Source organism: Neolamprologus brichardi, chromosome 16 (assembly GCF_056152115.1).
Source record: "Neolamprologus brichardi isolate AB-2024 chromosome 16, ASM5615211v1, whole genome shotgun sequence".
NCBI classification, from domain to species: Eukaryota; Metazoa; Chordata; class Actinopteri; order Cichliformes; family Cichlidae; genus Neolamprologus; species Neolamprologus brichardi.
In genome coordinates this window covers 20,701,267-20,714,837 of record NC_142119.1, presented here as the reverse complement: position 1 = coordinate 20,714,837, position 13,571 = coordinate 20,701,267, and the positions used below count along the sequence as shown (strand labels likewise).

At 39.8% G+C, this 13,571-nt stretch overlaps 1 protein-coding gene across 1 annotated transcript; it reads left to right on the top strand.

Annotated features, from left to right (window-relative positions):
• Positions 1-3,291: 3,291 nt before the first annotated feature.
• mpc2b (mitochondrial pyruvate carrier 2b) lies at positions 3,292-12,135 on the top strand. Its single transcript, XM_006788294.3, has 5 exons — positions 3,292-3,623; positions 7,610-7,650; positions 8,048-8,132; positions 8,692-8,803; positions 11,099-12,135. The coding sequence occupies exons 1-5, from the start codon at positions 3,530-3,532 to the stop codon at positions 11,145-11,147; spliced, it is 381 nt and encodes a 126-aa protein (XP_006788357.1). The 5' UTR covers positions 3,292-3,529; the 3' UTR covers positions 11,148-12,135.
• Positions 12,136-13,571: the final 1,436 nt, after the last annotated feature.

Sequence of the window (13,571 nt, the reverse complement as noted above, 5' to 3'; positions counted from 1 at the left end):
GTCTACCTGCAGGTTTCCCGGAATCAAAATGAAAGCAGAGAACAAAAATCACTCAAGAAATCTCATCCTCGTCACCAAGATTGTTGTGGAAAAATACATTGAACATCGACCCAAACTGACTTTCTCAGATTTATCGAAAGAAACTTCAAACTTCTGCAAAGGGATCACCACAGCACGAACGGGGTTCGTACCAGCACTGACAAACAGGCAAAATAATAACAGCTCCTTATTGTAAGGTAGACCCTACAATAGTACAGAACCCAACAATCATATGACCCCCTATGAGCAAGCACTTTGGTGACAGCAGGAAGGAAAAACTCCCTTTTAACAGGAAGAAACCTCCAGCAGAACCAGGCTCAGGGAGGGACGGCCATCTGCTGTGACCGGTTGGGGTGAGAGAAGGAAGATGGGATAAAAGACATGCTGTGGAAGAGAGCCAGAGATTAATAACAAGTATGACTCAGCAGAGAGGTCTTTTAACACATGTTGAGTGAGAAAGGTGACTGGAGAGGAAATACTCAGTGCATCATGGGAGTCCTCCAGCAGCCTATACCTATTGTAGCATAAAAAAGGAGAATTCAGGGTCACCTGATCCAGCCCTATGCTCTTGCAAAAACGAAAGTTTTAAGCCTAATCTTAAAAGTGTGTATTGTGTCTGTCTTCCGAATCCAAACTGGAAGCCGGTTCCACTGAAGAGGGACCTGAAAACTGAAGGCTCTCCCTCCCATTCTATTTTTAAACACTCTAGGAACAACAAGTAAGCCTTTAAGCGTGAGAGCGAAGTGCTCTAATAGGGTGATATGGTACTACAAGGTCATTAAAATAAGATGGGGCCTGATTATTTAAGACCTTGTATGTGAGGAGCAGGATTTTGAATTCAATTCTGGATTTAACAGGGAGTCAATGAAGGTAAACCAAAACAGGAGAAACGTGCTCTCTCTTTCTAGTCCCTGTCAGTACTCTTGCTGCAGCATTTTGGATTTCAGTGAGTTTTTAGGAAATCCTGATAATAATGAATTACAGTAATCCAGCCTAGAAGTAATAAATGCATAAACTAGTTTTTCAGCATCACTCTGAGACAGGATTTCTAATTTTAGAGATGTTGCGCAAATGGAAAAAAGCAGTCCTACATATTTGTTTAATATGTGCATTGAAGGACATGTCCTGGTCAAAGGTTAATCGATTAATATAAATTGCCCATAGGTGTGAATGTGAGTGCGAATGGTTGTCTGTCTCCGTGTGTTACTGTCCAGGGTGTACCCCGCCTCTCGCCCTATGACAGCTGGGATAGGCTCCAGCGACCCTGAAAAGGATAACCAGAAGCAAATGGATGGATGGATGAATGGATGGATGGATCATTCAAACCACTTCAGCGCAGTACCTGTAATACCTACAGCTTGCTCTAATAGAATATTATGGTTGACAGTATCAAACGCTGCACTTAGGTTCAGCAGGACAAGCAAGAGATGAGTCCACTGTCAGAGGCCATAAGAAGATCATTTGTAACCTTCACTAAAGCAGTTTCTGTGCTGTTTTTTTTTAAGTAAAGGTTTAACTACAGCCGGCTTGAAGGTCTGTGGTACATAGCCAATTATTAGACATAGGTTGATCATATTTAAGATTGAAGCATTAATTAATGGCAGGAATCTTTGAGCAGTTTTGTAGGAATGGGGTCTAAAAGACACGCTGATGGTTTGGAGGAAGTAATTACTGAAGTTAACTTGTAATTTGATATATAATGAAATACAACTTAATTTGTATTTAATGTATGCATTTATTTAAATAAGCGCAGAATAATTTTAGAATTTCATGTGGTGATATTTTTTTTCAACCAGGTGGTTCATGAGCCTATTATTTTAAACTAGGCTGGTTTCAACATTTACAACAAATAATTCTAATTAAAAATTTAATCCACTTAGGCTATGTCCACATGTACCCGGGTATTTTTTGAAAACGCAACTTTCACACTGACTTCTTCAGTGTTCTTTCAGGACATTTTAAGGTTAAACAAAATTTTAGCCCAAATCCTGTGGTTAAACCTGTTCATAATGGCTTTATCTGCCCCTGGAGGCAATTTCCTTGCCTCTTTTGTGTTGCTTATAGCGTGCAGAACCAAATTTTTAGTGAAGCTTTCAACAAGTTCTTTCTCTCACTTTCTCTCGCACCTTTTTTCGATGCAAGGGGCAGTGTTGAGATTTTGTTACCTAGTGGCAGGAAGTACCAATGACCGAATTTGGTAAATGAACATTTTTTTTAATTATTATTTGAACATACATGAGTGTTTGTGTATTAATACACAAACATGTGTATAAATACACAAACAATACACATATGCTTTCAATTGTGTAAGGAAGTTCAGTTAACGCTAGCAACGTGCTTTGGAGTTTGTGCATGCTTTGTCTCTAGGGGCCACCGTATATATTTATCTATAAACATATATAACTAAAACCACTTTTTTGCATTAGTAATTCCTTTTGTGCATAATTTTATATTGTTGTTAATAATAAATTTATTAAAGTAACAAAACAACCTGAAGTGCCTGTTGGCTGTTGGAAGAGCCGGCTCTTTTTAGTGAGTCGAGCCGAAAGAGCCGGTTCTCTAACAAGAGTCGGAATTTCCCATCACTAGTGTGGATAAGAGAAACTCTAAAACAAAATTCAAACTTCAATGTATATTGTTGAGTCATATTACTTAGGAAAAAGAACAGCTCCGAGAAATCATTAAAAGCTCCAAATTTAACTTGTCTGAGAACCTTCACAGACAAATTACCATAACATTCACGTCCATGATGAGTGCATCTAAATTTCTCACCACATCTGCACACATTTCAAGAAATCTCTGATCTTGTTTACCAAAGTTGCCAGCAAAAAATAAATAAAAAAATATGGGGAGGCGAAAGATTTTGCACAGTAATAATATCTTCTGTGCATTAAATGTCTCATCACTTTTACAATATTATATGTGTAGTTTATGGCTGCACATTGGACCCTTTGGACATTTTATTGCACATATTGCACATTTATCTACCCTGTAAGGTTTTTCCCTCCTGTTAAACATTTTCTGGCCCTCAAGCATAAAATACAATATCTCATCATTACTATTTTCTTAAACCAGGCGTCTGGTCCAATGTTTCTTCCACTTGTTCTTACTTTTAGCTCCACCCAGTTGGCACAAACTGTTCCAATAACCTAACAGGCCTGTGTAAACCAATCAGATCATGGGTATGACCGCAGTGCCCAATGAGAATAGCGCAAACCTTTAGCCCCGCCGTCACGCGGTAGGTTGCATCGTACAGAAAGTCACCTCGTCGTGTCAGAGTGGGAGAAGCTACTGACAGTTAGCAGCGTTAGCAGCGGTCACAGTACCACCGGGAGAAGGTCAACAGCAGGACGGCAGCATCCTCTCTGAGCCGTATCTAAATCTCACAAACAGCTTTTTAAAGTCTCTAGGTACTCGGCGAGCTAACTGTTTTGCAAGCTTGCTACTAAGTTTCCGCTCATCTTTCGCATTCATTATCAACACCTTCATCATGGCTGCGCTCAGAGCGTCCTATCACAGGATTTTGGACAGGATCGAGCACATGCTGCCCGCCAAGCTGAGACCTGTGTACAACCACCCGGCAGGTAAGACACAGTTGACCGTCCTGAGTTTGTTTGGTATAGGGAGGTGGGTGACCGCAGCCGCCCTGTCCAGCCGTGATATGGGATGAGGATGCACTGACCTTTCTGCACCGCATCGTTCAGGGATCAAGGTAGCAGCTCTCGCGCTGATTCCCGAGCTGCATGAAATTAATTGTGTTTTCGCTGTCAGTGTAATCTGTAACCTTCCGGGATAACGCGGGCTGAGCCGAGAAGCTCGGTCTGTGGAGGAAGAGCCACACCACACAAGAGCCAAACTCACTTTCATTCAGTTTATCGAGTTCTGAGTGTTTAACTGTGCATTTCAATCAGTCCTTTATCACTAAACTATGTAGTCGCATGCTCGGTTTGATAAGAAAGGTAGTATTGTGCCTTTGGAGAGTGACTATGAATGTAAGCCTGATTGGTTTCATATAGTTAAAGTTGGCTAAACAGAAGTTGCTGCTACCTGGTCGTTTTTGTAACTTGGTTTTGAATAAATGAAGCCCAACTTGCACCAAAACTGATTTTCTTCTTTTGGTAGAAGGTCAAAATCTGTTTGATTGCAGAAGTAAAAAAAACCTGTTATGCTCTCTGCTACTTTTTACTGTTCAGGCTTTACTTCTGTTATTTATCTACTTAACTGTGAATCACAGATATGTTCCATTCCATCTGAAATCAGAAATGCCGACTTCCAAGATGGAAGTTTCAACTGGAATGCCCTCTAGTCAACTCAAAAGGTTGGCCTAATTTATGGTCCACCATTACAACAGTGGACAAAAACATTAGTAAAACTTGGCTTGTGTACTGTAAGTGTTGTGTTTGTGACTTACTACACAGGGAACAGACCAAGCTCTATCTATGAACGTGTACCAGCTAGTGATGAATGAATTACTATACCTCGCAGGGTAGAAAAACAGATCCTCGCTTTTCCGGCTTTACAACTGGCAAGTTTTGAACTCAGGAGTGACGTCATGCTTCGGCATACAACTTCCGAGATAAATGGAACAGTGACCATGTCCTCCCAGCAGCTTGTATGGCACTGCCTCAAAGAATGAGCAGCTGTCTCAACTTAATCCAGATGCAGCCAGCTGTCTCAGCAGCACCTCGTTATTTCTGTGCCGAATCTGCCATACTTACTCTGAAAATGTAATGCACGAGTTGCATGCATTCACGGCATCAGAGCAGCTAAAGACCCTGTGGATTACTTCTATTTTTGAATGCGGTGTCCTCTTGTTACTGCTGCACATAATCTGAGCTTGGAAAAAGTGGGTAATGTTTCTATTTGGTGACATCCCTCCTTTGTGCTCAGGTATCCTGGATATGATCCTAGCTAAATCTGCAAATAAAGCTGTTCTAACTTACTTTTTTGTGTGCCTGGTATCAAGCACAGCAGGGACACAAACACAGCTCACTTCAATCAAATCTATGCTCTGCACAGCTGAAATCCAGATTTTGGCACCCACTTGTTTTGTTCCCCGACAAATTTGCCACACACCTAACTTTAAAGGCTGTGCTGAGAAAGTTGGAGGCAACAGTTTGTTCTTAAAGGGATTTGTTGGGGACAACATGAACACTGTTGTTTGTTTTTATCATGCTGGCTAACCTCTCAGAACAGACTAGATTTTCCGGAGCGTGGCCGTGCGGCACCTACGCTGAGCAGAGTGAAGTAGGAGGTGTAGAATAAACTTGACTACTTTTAGATGCTCGATTATTCTTCTCAAGGGGGTCCCCATAATTGGTAGCTCCATATTTCTATTTGACAGTAGTTTGTTTTGGTGTTTTTGTTTTTTGTTGTTTGTTTCTTTGTTTTGTTTTTAATGATTTAAAGATGACGATAAACTCTAAATAAAACCAGACCCAACAACAAATTTGGCCATGTCTTTATCATCCTTATCCAGTGAGTTGCATTGCACACTGAACATTTCTGGTATTTGTGCACTCACCTCCCGCTTTCCCTCATGAAGGTATATTTTGTCACTATTTATCAGTCAGGGTAGTATAAATACAGAAGAATCACCTACGAGTATAACACACTATAATTAAGCAGCAATGCCCTTCGGAACACTGTGCTAAAATCTTTAGCTCTCATTTGAAGCACAAACTAAACTGAAGGTGTTTCTCGTAAGTCTTGCTTATGTATTGAGGACACTTGATATTATCTAAAGGGATCTTGGTTAAGGAGTAACTAGTGTCACTGGTGATGCTGGTCTTAGCTTTGTCTGAGAAAGGGTACTGGAGCTCCGGGGTTGTCAAGGACAACTTTTCTAATCTGGTATGAAGGGGTGGAGACAAAAGCCAACTCCTTCAAAAATGATTTGCAGCCACAAACGCTCTAGTTTCTGTTTTGCCCCGCAGCACTGCCGGGAATGCTGATTCCAGACCAGCAGATTTTCTTCACTGTGCTGTGGCTAATTAAGTCTTTGTGAGTCTCCTCCCAGTGGCTCAGAGACACTGTGTCTGATCTGTGACACTCAAATCCATTGGTGTGGTTTTGATTTGAGCTTTTCACTCTTCCAGAGCTTGGATGTCTTAAGCAGGAAAAACTCAATGAGCTCAAATACGAGCATTATATTTTGAGTGTTAACAGCCAGTGCTGTGATGTCCTGATCATCTGATGTTTTCTGTTGCTGCTTTCCAGTTCTGATGTAATAACGCCACGATTGCATCAGGGTTGTTGAGGTGGTGTTTGTTTGACAGGAGTTCAAAAGTGTAAAGGTATTGCTATTAAAAAAACTGCGGCAATGTTATCACATGGTCTTTTATTATATTAAGGACGGCAGCTCGTTGTTGCTTTCAGAATCTATTAATCTGCTGATCTCTGAATTGGTTTTGTTTATAAAGTGACATTTAAACTTGATAACTGACCACCCAAAATATATGAAAGTATAGAAACAGACTATTTTTATTATCAATCCTCTTGACACAAATTATCTTTTTGTGAGCAGAGAGTAAAAGTCAGCTTCACAGTATTTCCCTGTGGACAAAATGTGTAATGGTGATACTGTTGGTGATGAAAATCACCAGACGACCCCTCAATACAATGTTATTGCAGTACTTATCTCCAGTTACAAGGTTCTTGTGGTCTCTAACATTTTGCGATATGTTGAGTATTGCAGTAACTCGTAGTGAGTTTAACAATTTTTGTTAAATGCAAATTGTGTCAAAGTTGACCTTTTTCAATATCTGTTTTAGTCAAAAGATAAAGTTGTGATTAAATCTGCCATAAGACAGTCGATCAGCCTGCAACTGAATGGGGTCAAGTTGGCAATTACATGCAGTTTGTTTCTGATAATGCAGCAGTTAACTGCGATAAATCGTCAAACATCCCATATCTCCTGCTGACTGCATAGATAGAAATTCATATTGACTACTACATTTACGCTCAGCAGCCTTCCTCTTCTATTGAAACATAAACAGAATACAACTAGCTGGCAGGCCAGTTGATACTAACAGGAACTTATTCAGAGTGATGGCAACATGTTAGCAGTTTCTGCATTTATAAATTAGACAGCGATTATTTGCAAACATTTGAAAATCAGAGTGGAGTGAGCTGACAGCATCCTGCCTGAAAAAAGGCGACCTGTGCAATCGCCTTGCAGTCAGGAGTAGTCGTGAGTGTGCGATGTCCTCAAGCTCTGGCCAACCAGCAACCATTTATGCCAGCATAAGTGTCATATGTTTGCTTATTTAATACAAGTTTGCTCAATTGTGGTACACAAGATGATGCAGTATCTCTACCAAAATATAACACTTCTGTTACTATCTATTTATTTATGTATTGTTTTATTTTCCACCCCTCAACCACCAGTTTCTAAATTAGCTCAAACCTGGGTTGTCATTGTATAATTTTCTATAAGAGAAATAGCCTTCATATCAGGAGCTTTTATTTATCCTCAAATTTATTGTGTATGGTTAATACTGTGGGAAAGCTGGTTACCTCTGGAAAACTAAACGGTGTGATTTTATGTTTTGTTTTGTTTTTTCTGCAGGTCCGAAAACTGTTTTCTTCTGGGCCCCGGTGTTTAAATGGGTAAGTGCACATTCGCCCAACTCGTAAGCCACAGCATAAAGTGCAGACAGACTTTAAAAATATGATTTATTTAAAACTACTAAACAATCCAAGCATGCCTTTATCCGCACCTCATCAGCAGACAGTCAGCAGTTAAGCCTCTTACACTGTAGCTCGCACATTATCTGACACAAGTAGTTCCCTTGTTAACTCTTGACTCCTTCGGATGAAATTTGTCACACGTGGCAGTTCTCTCAATAAGAAGATTGTGTTATTTGGATGTTTTTTATGGGTCTATAGTTATTCCAGAATATTTCAATTTTCAAAAACCTGTCACTACCATTGTGTGATTATTGGGATTCTCATTTAAAACTGACTGATCATTAATGGAGTAAATACATCAGTCTCTTCTCTACAGGGTCTGGTTGGAGCTGGTTTGGCTGATATGACTCGACCAGCAGACAAACTCAGTACTTCTCAGTCTGCAGTGCTGACGGCCACAGGTGAGACGACACCAAAACTCAAGTCGACTTCATAATGTGTCAGTTTGGAATAAACGCGTACGTACATTCAAATGGGTTTTGTGTGAGACAATGGACAGTTTAATGGAAAGGTTTCCCTGGTAAGTCTTTCTCTGGGGCTTTTGCAGAATATTTCCCTTGGGCAGAGTTCACAGCTGGTCGACACCTTTTGAGTCTTTCTTTTCTTAATTTAGGGTTTTCAGTGAGTAAAAGGTTAACTGGAAACTTAATCCTGGTTTAAATTTTGAAAGCGGTAATGAATAGTTTGTAGTTCTTAAGCTCTGCCTTGAGTTGTTGTTATACATTTCACATCTCGTTACTTGATCTTTCTGTTCAGCTTTCGGGTTTTTCCATATTCTTTTTTTTTTTTCAATCTGTGTTAAAGGTCGTCCGTTTTGTTCCACTTTTTTTGCACTATGTCTCTTCAAACAAATCTTATCTGTGACTCTTTGGCCAAAACACAGACTCTGTCCTGAGGAGTGACCCTGGTGTACCCTCAGTGTGCGTCACGTCCACTCCTCCTGTTCTGTTTCTCCATCAGGGCTCATCTGGTCCAGATATTCGTTGGTTATCATCCCGAAAAACTGGAACCTGTTTGCCGTCAACTTCTTTGTCGGCAGTGCCGGAGCCTCACAGCTTTACAGGATCTGGAGGTGTGTGAATGCACAGTAAATGGTGTTTCTGCCAGTGGGTTACATGAGCTCATAATCACTGTTAGAAGCATTTTAAAGATTAGTTATAATAAGATACAAGATAATTGCACAGTAGCCTTGTGTAGAGTGCTTATTTCTTAATCATTGCTGATATGAAATCATGCAGGCACGTTAATGTTTGACCCTAGAGTGCTGTAGCTATAGTGAATGTATAATGTAGTGTAGTCTTCATGTGTGCTTTGCTTTCCAGTGTCAGCTGAACTCTATCAGGAGACAGTTCAATTACAACAAGTCAATATTTGTTAAGACCACCTTTATTCTTCAACACACACTGAACTCTCTTTGACAGCTTTCTTCTCATTTCTTTACGTAGTCTTCAGGAATAGTTCCCCAGGCTTTTTGAAGGATATTCAAATCTCTTCTTTGGACTGGGGAGGCCAGTCTGTACTTTTCTGCACTATTATTCAATTTTGGCAAGATCTCCAACACCACTTGCTGAGACAGCAAAAACCTGTCTCAACAATGTTGAAAGACCTTCAGAAAGTCTGGAGAACTATTGCTCAAGAGGACTTAAAAAAAAGTTACAGGAAAGTTTGGCTCATCGGAAACAAAAGTTTTTAAAAATGACTTGATCTGAGACTTTTGCACAGTAGTGTATCAGTCAAGTGATTCTTGGAATTCAGTTTTGCTACACAAACTAGTCCCTTCGCTGAGATGAGTTGCTGCTAAGTATTCATACCACCAGAGATGGGCAGTAATGCGTTACTTGTCACGCGTTACTGTAATCTGATTACTTTTTTCATGTAACGAGTAAAGTAAGGGATTACTATCGCAAAAACGGTAATTAGATTACCGTTACTTTCCCGTAGGAACGCTGCGTTACTGCGTTACTAAAACCGTGATTTTTTGCGAGAATGTCTCATGACAGTGACGTAAGCGAGTGTGACGTTAGTGACAACAGCTGTGCGCAGATCAACAATGGATCATATATCGAGTGCGGGAGAGAGTATGAGCGTGCAGCGTTTAAAGCGTGGAAGTACTGACCTTACTTTGAGTTTGATTCCATAAAAAGTGACAAAAACATTAGTGTCCGCTGTGCGTGGGAAGGAAACTTCTTTTTAAAGTGAAAAAACCCCTAAACTTCCGAGCAAGCACCGAGTGCAACAACGTAATGGGAAACTCACAGAGAAGCTGCCGTATCCTTCCACTGACCGCTGCGGCACACCTGCACCAGGGTAAAGCTCCGCCTGCCCGACTCCTGCTTTACAGGTGAAAATAGAGCAACAGGACCGCTAGTCTTTGACTTTATTTATTTTCTGCTGTGTTTTACTTGCATCTATTTGAAAGAGTGAGTGCAGCACAAAAAAATATTTTATTTTATGTGCTGGAATGTGCAGACAATAAGTTTAAATGTTAAACAAATTTCTTCCAGTCAGAGAATGTTGCATATAATTAAATTTTTGCTTGATGCTTAAAGTTAAAAGATTAAAACTAATAAAACAAGTTTTAAAAAGAGACTTTTCCATCTGATTACATTTTGTATGATGGATTATGCAGAAAAAGTAGAATTGGGCTGAAAGATCTATCGCTTTATCACCTATTCAGGGTGTAAAGCGTGTTTTAAAAAAGTAACTAAGTAATTAATTACTTTTGAAAATAAGTAATCAGTAAAGTAACGGGATTACTTTTTGGGGGAAGTAATCAGTAATTAGTTACTGATTACTTTTTTCAAGTAACTTGACCAACACTGCATACCACTAGATTTTTAGTGAACATAGCTTCCTGGCACATCCACAATATCCCAGTTCAAGCCCAAGAGGAGACACGAAAGCCAGTCTGGGGGGGAGATCACAAGCTATTGCACTCTTAGTGATGGTCCCATACCTGGATAAATGGGAGGGTTGTGTGAGGAAGGCATCCGCCGTAGAATCGGTGGATCCTTCCTCTGTGGCACTCCCTTGGGAAATAAGGGAGCAGCTGAAAGTATCTTTATTTGTATTCTAGAACTCTACCAAAGTAGCTTTGCACGATTTCTATACTTTATTTATTATTATTTCACGTTCAGCTAGTACTTGATGCAGCACATCAGTTCATTGTCTCTCTGAAAGTATGAGTTCCTGTCTCTTTAAGCCCCACTTTCATCTGATTGGTCAGTTTCTTCAGCAGACGTCTGAGCTCACTGGGATTATTTTACAGTCATTATCTGAAGCTTTGGCCATAGTTAACACTATTTTTAGTTAAGAGGCAATTTAAACAATGTGTTTGTTTGTTTTGTTTTTTTTAATCATCTAACAGGTACGAGCAGGATAAGAAGGCGGAGGCCAAACAGGCTGCGGAGTCCTGAGTGTATCGACGCTCCATTGCAGCGGACTAAAAGGGAGACTTCTTATCATCTCGAAATCACACCATGCTGTCTCCATAACATCCATGCCATAATAACCATTGTTCTACCACATTAAGCCTGTTGTCCCTGTTGGAAATATGCACTTTTCTTTAAGTTTCACATTTCCTCAGGGTGTACTGGGGGAGGGAAGGAAAACAAAACTTTTTTTTTTTAAACTGTAGTCAACACACGCTCAAGAATGGTCATCAATGCACAAATACTTCTTGTTCAACACGTTCTGTGATTGTACAGTGTTTAATTTAAGTTCATGCTTTATATCTTGCACACTTGCTGGGAGGTCTTTGCCTTTTCCATCATCGATTTTTCAGGTGTAGCAATCAGTACCTCAGGCAGACAATTCCCAAAAAAACAAAACATGTAACTCTTAGAGTTGTGTTGAACATGGTTTAAGGAATGTGTCCAGATGAAATTAAGGATGTCATCGTTCTTAACCTTTTGATTTATTTATAATTTGATCATCATGTCCCGCTTGAGATCATTAAATTGTCATTGATTACCGTGTAACGATTTCTTCCATCTGAATGACTTTAAATCTGTGTGAACTCAAATGTTGATTTATGAATTACTTGATTAAAAATTTGCAGTCAAAACTGCATAGGAAGATATTATTTTCTAATTGTGTTTCAGGAATACTTACCTAATGCAACATATTTAACCTGTGAAGCCTTGTCTTGATTGGTAACACGTACTGACACGCTAACAGCGCTCTATTATCAAAATTGTTGTTCTGATGAAGGTGTTTTATAGTTTTTGTGTAACAATAATTATTTGAGGTCTTCCCATTGTATAAATTAACCCCTGACTAATTTAGCAATAATTAGTGCTAACAATTAATTAGAAGACTGTTTGAACAAATGGCACTTTTGAGGATTGATCGTTATGGCTCTGTGATGACTGTCTAATGCTAATAAATATGGTTTGATGCCTACAGCTGATTTAAATTTTTAGCATTGACTAAGAATAATAAGAGATCAACATTTTTCTGCACTAACATCGCTTCACTTATTACAGTGCTTCTCTAAGAACAGCTGGAATGATGGGATCCACCATTTGTGGAGTATTGTATATTTCAGGGGCCACTGTATTAGGTACACCTGTTCAACTGGTCATCTAATCAGCCAATCACATGGCTGATTCTCAGTCCATTTTGGCACGTAAACATGGCCGACCTCACGAAGTTCAAACTGAGCATCACAATTTGGAAGAAAGGTGATTTAAGTGACTGTAAAGGACGCGTGGTTTATTGAGTGCTAATCTACTGGCAATTTTCCTCAACCACCTCCAAGATTTCGAAAGAAAGATATCCAGTGAGCAGCAGTTCCCTGGGTGAAAATGCCTTTTTGATGTCAAAGGTGAATGGCCAGACTGCTTCCAGCTGAAAGGAAGGCAACAATAATTCAAATGAAACTCAAACAGCGTGACTAAAATTGGATGATAGACGACTGGAAACCTTTTTCTTAGCCTGCTGTGTCTTGATTTCTGCTGCAACATTGAGATAGTAGGGTCAATTTTGCTTAAACGACCTGAAAGCATGCATCCACCATGCCTTATATCCACACTTCTCGCTTTTGATGGTGTGATGGACCCCTTAGTACCAAGTGAGCACTCTTTATAGCACCTGAGTAGTGTTGCTGACCATGTCTGTCCCTATATGACCACAGTGTGTCCACCTGGCTGCCTCCAGCAGGATAACACTCGATGTCAGAAAGCTCAAATCGTGTCCACAGTCACTAGACCTCAATCCAACAGAAGAGTTGCATCATGGACAAATCTGCAGCAACTGTTTGACGCTATCATATCAGCATGGACCAAAATGTCAGAGGAATGCTTCCAGCTCCAGTTCTGGAGACAAAATGAGATCCAACCATTTACTAGCTAGGTGTACCTAATAAACTGTTTTCCGTTACTCAGGCAACTCACTTTCAAGGCAAAAGCATGAATATTTCCTTTTCCTTTCCTTTTTCCACGTCTATAACAGTTAATAAAAAAAAAAGTTTTGCTTATGTGAAAGTTCAGCTTTAAAGTACCACTTAAAGCTAGTAAGCACTGAGGATCTTTATTTGTTTCACATGATTAACAGCAGAAGCCATAAAAACGTGCAAATGTCCTTCAAACACTTGATCACTCACTGAATCATTTCTGGGTCACCAGGAAGAGCTTTGCTCCATTTGTTTCTCTGACTGCATAAAGGTGTGAGCTGGGGTCATCAGTATAAACACCTTTAATTACATAAGATGAGCTCAGGTTGAGAGGTGATAAAGATGAAACAAAAACTCCCCCTTCTGTTTACACTGTGAACTACAACTCTGTAACAGCTTCGGAGCTGTGTGATGAAAGATTGAAGAAAAAAGAAAAAGTTTAGCT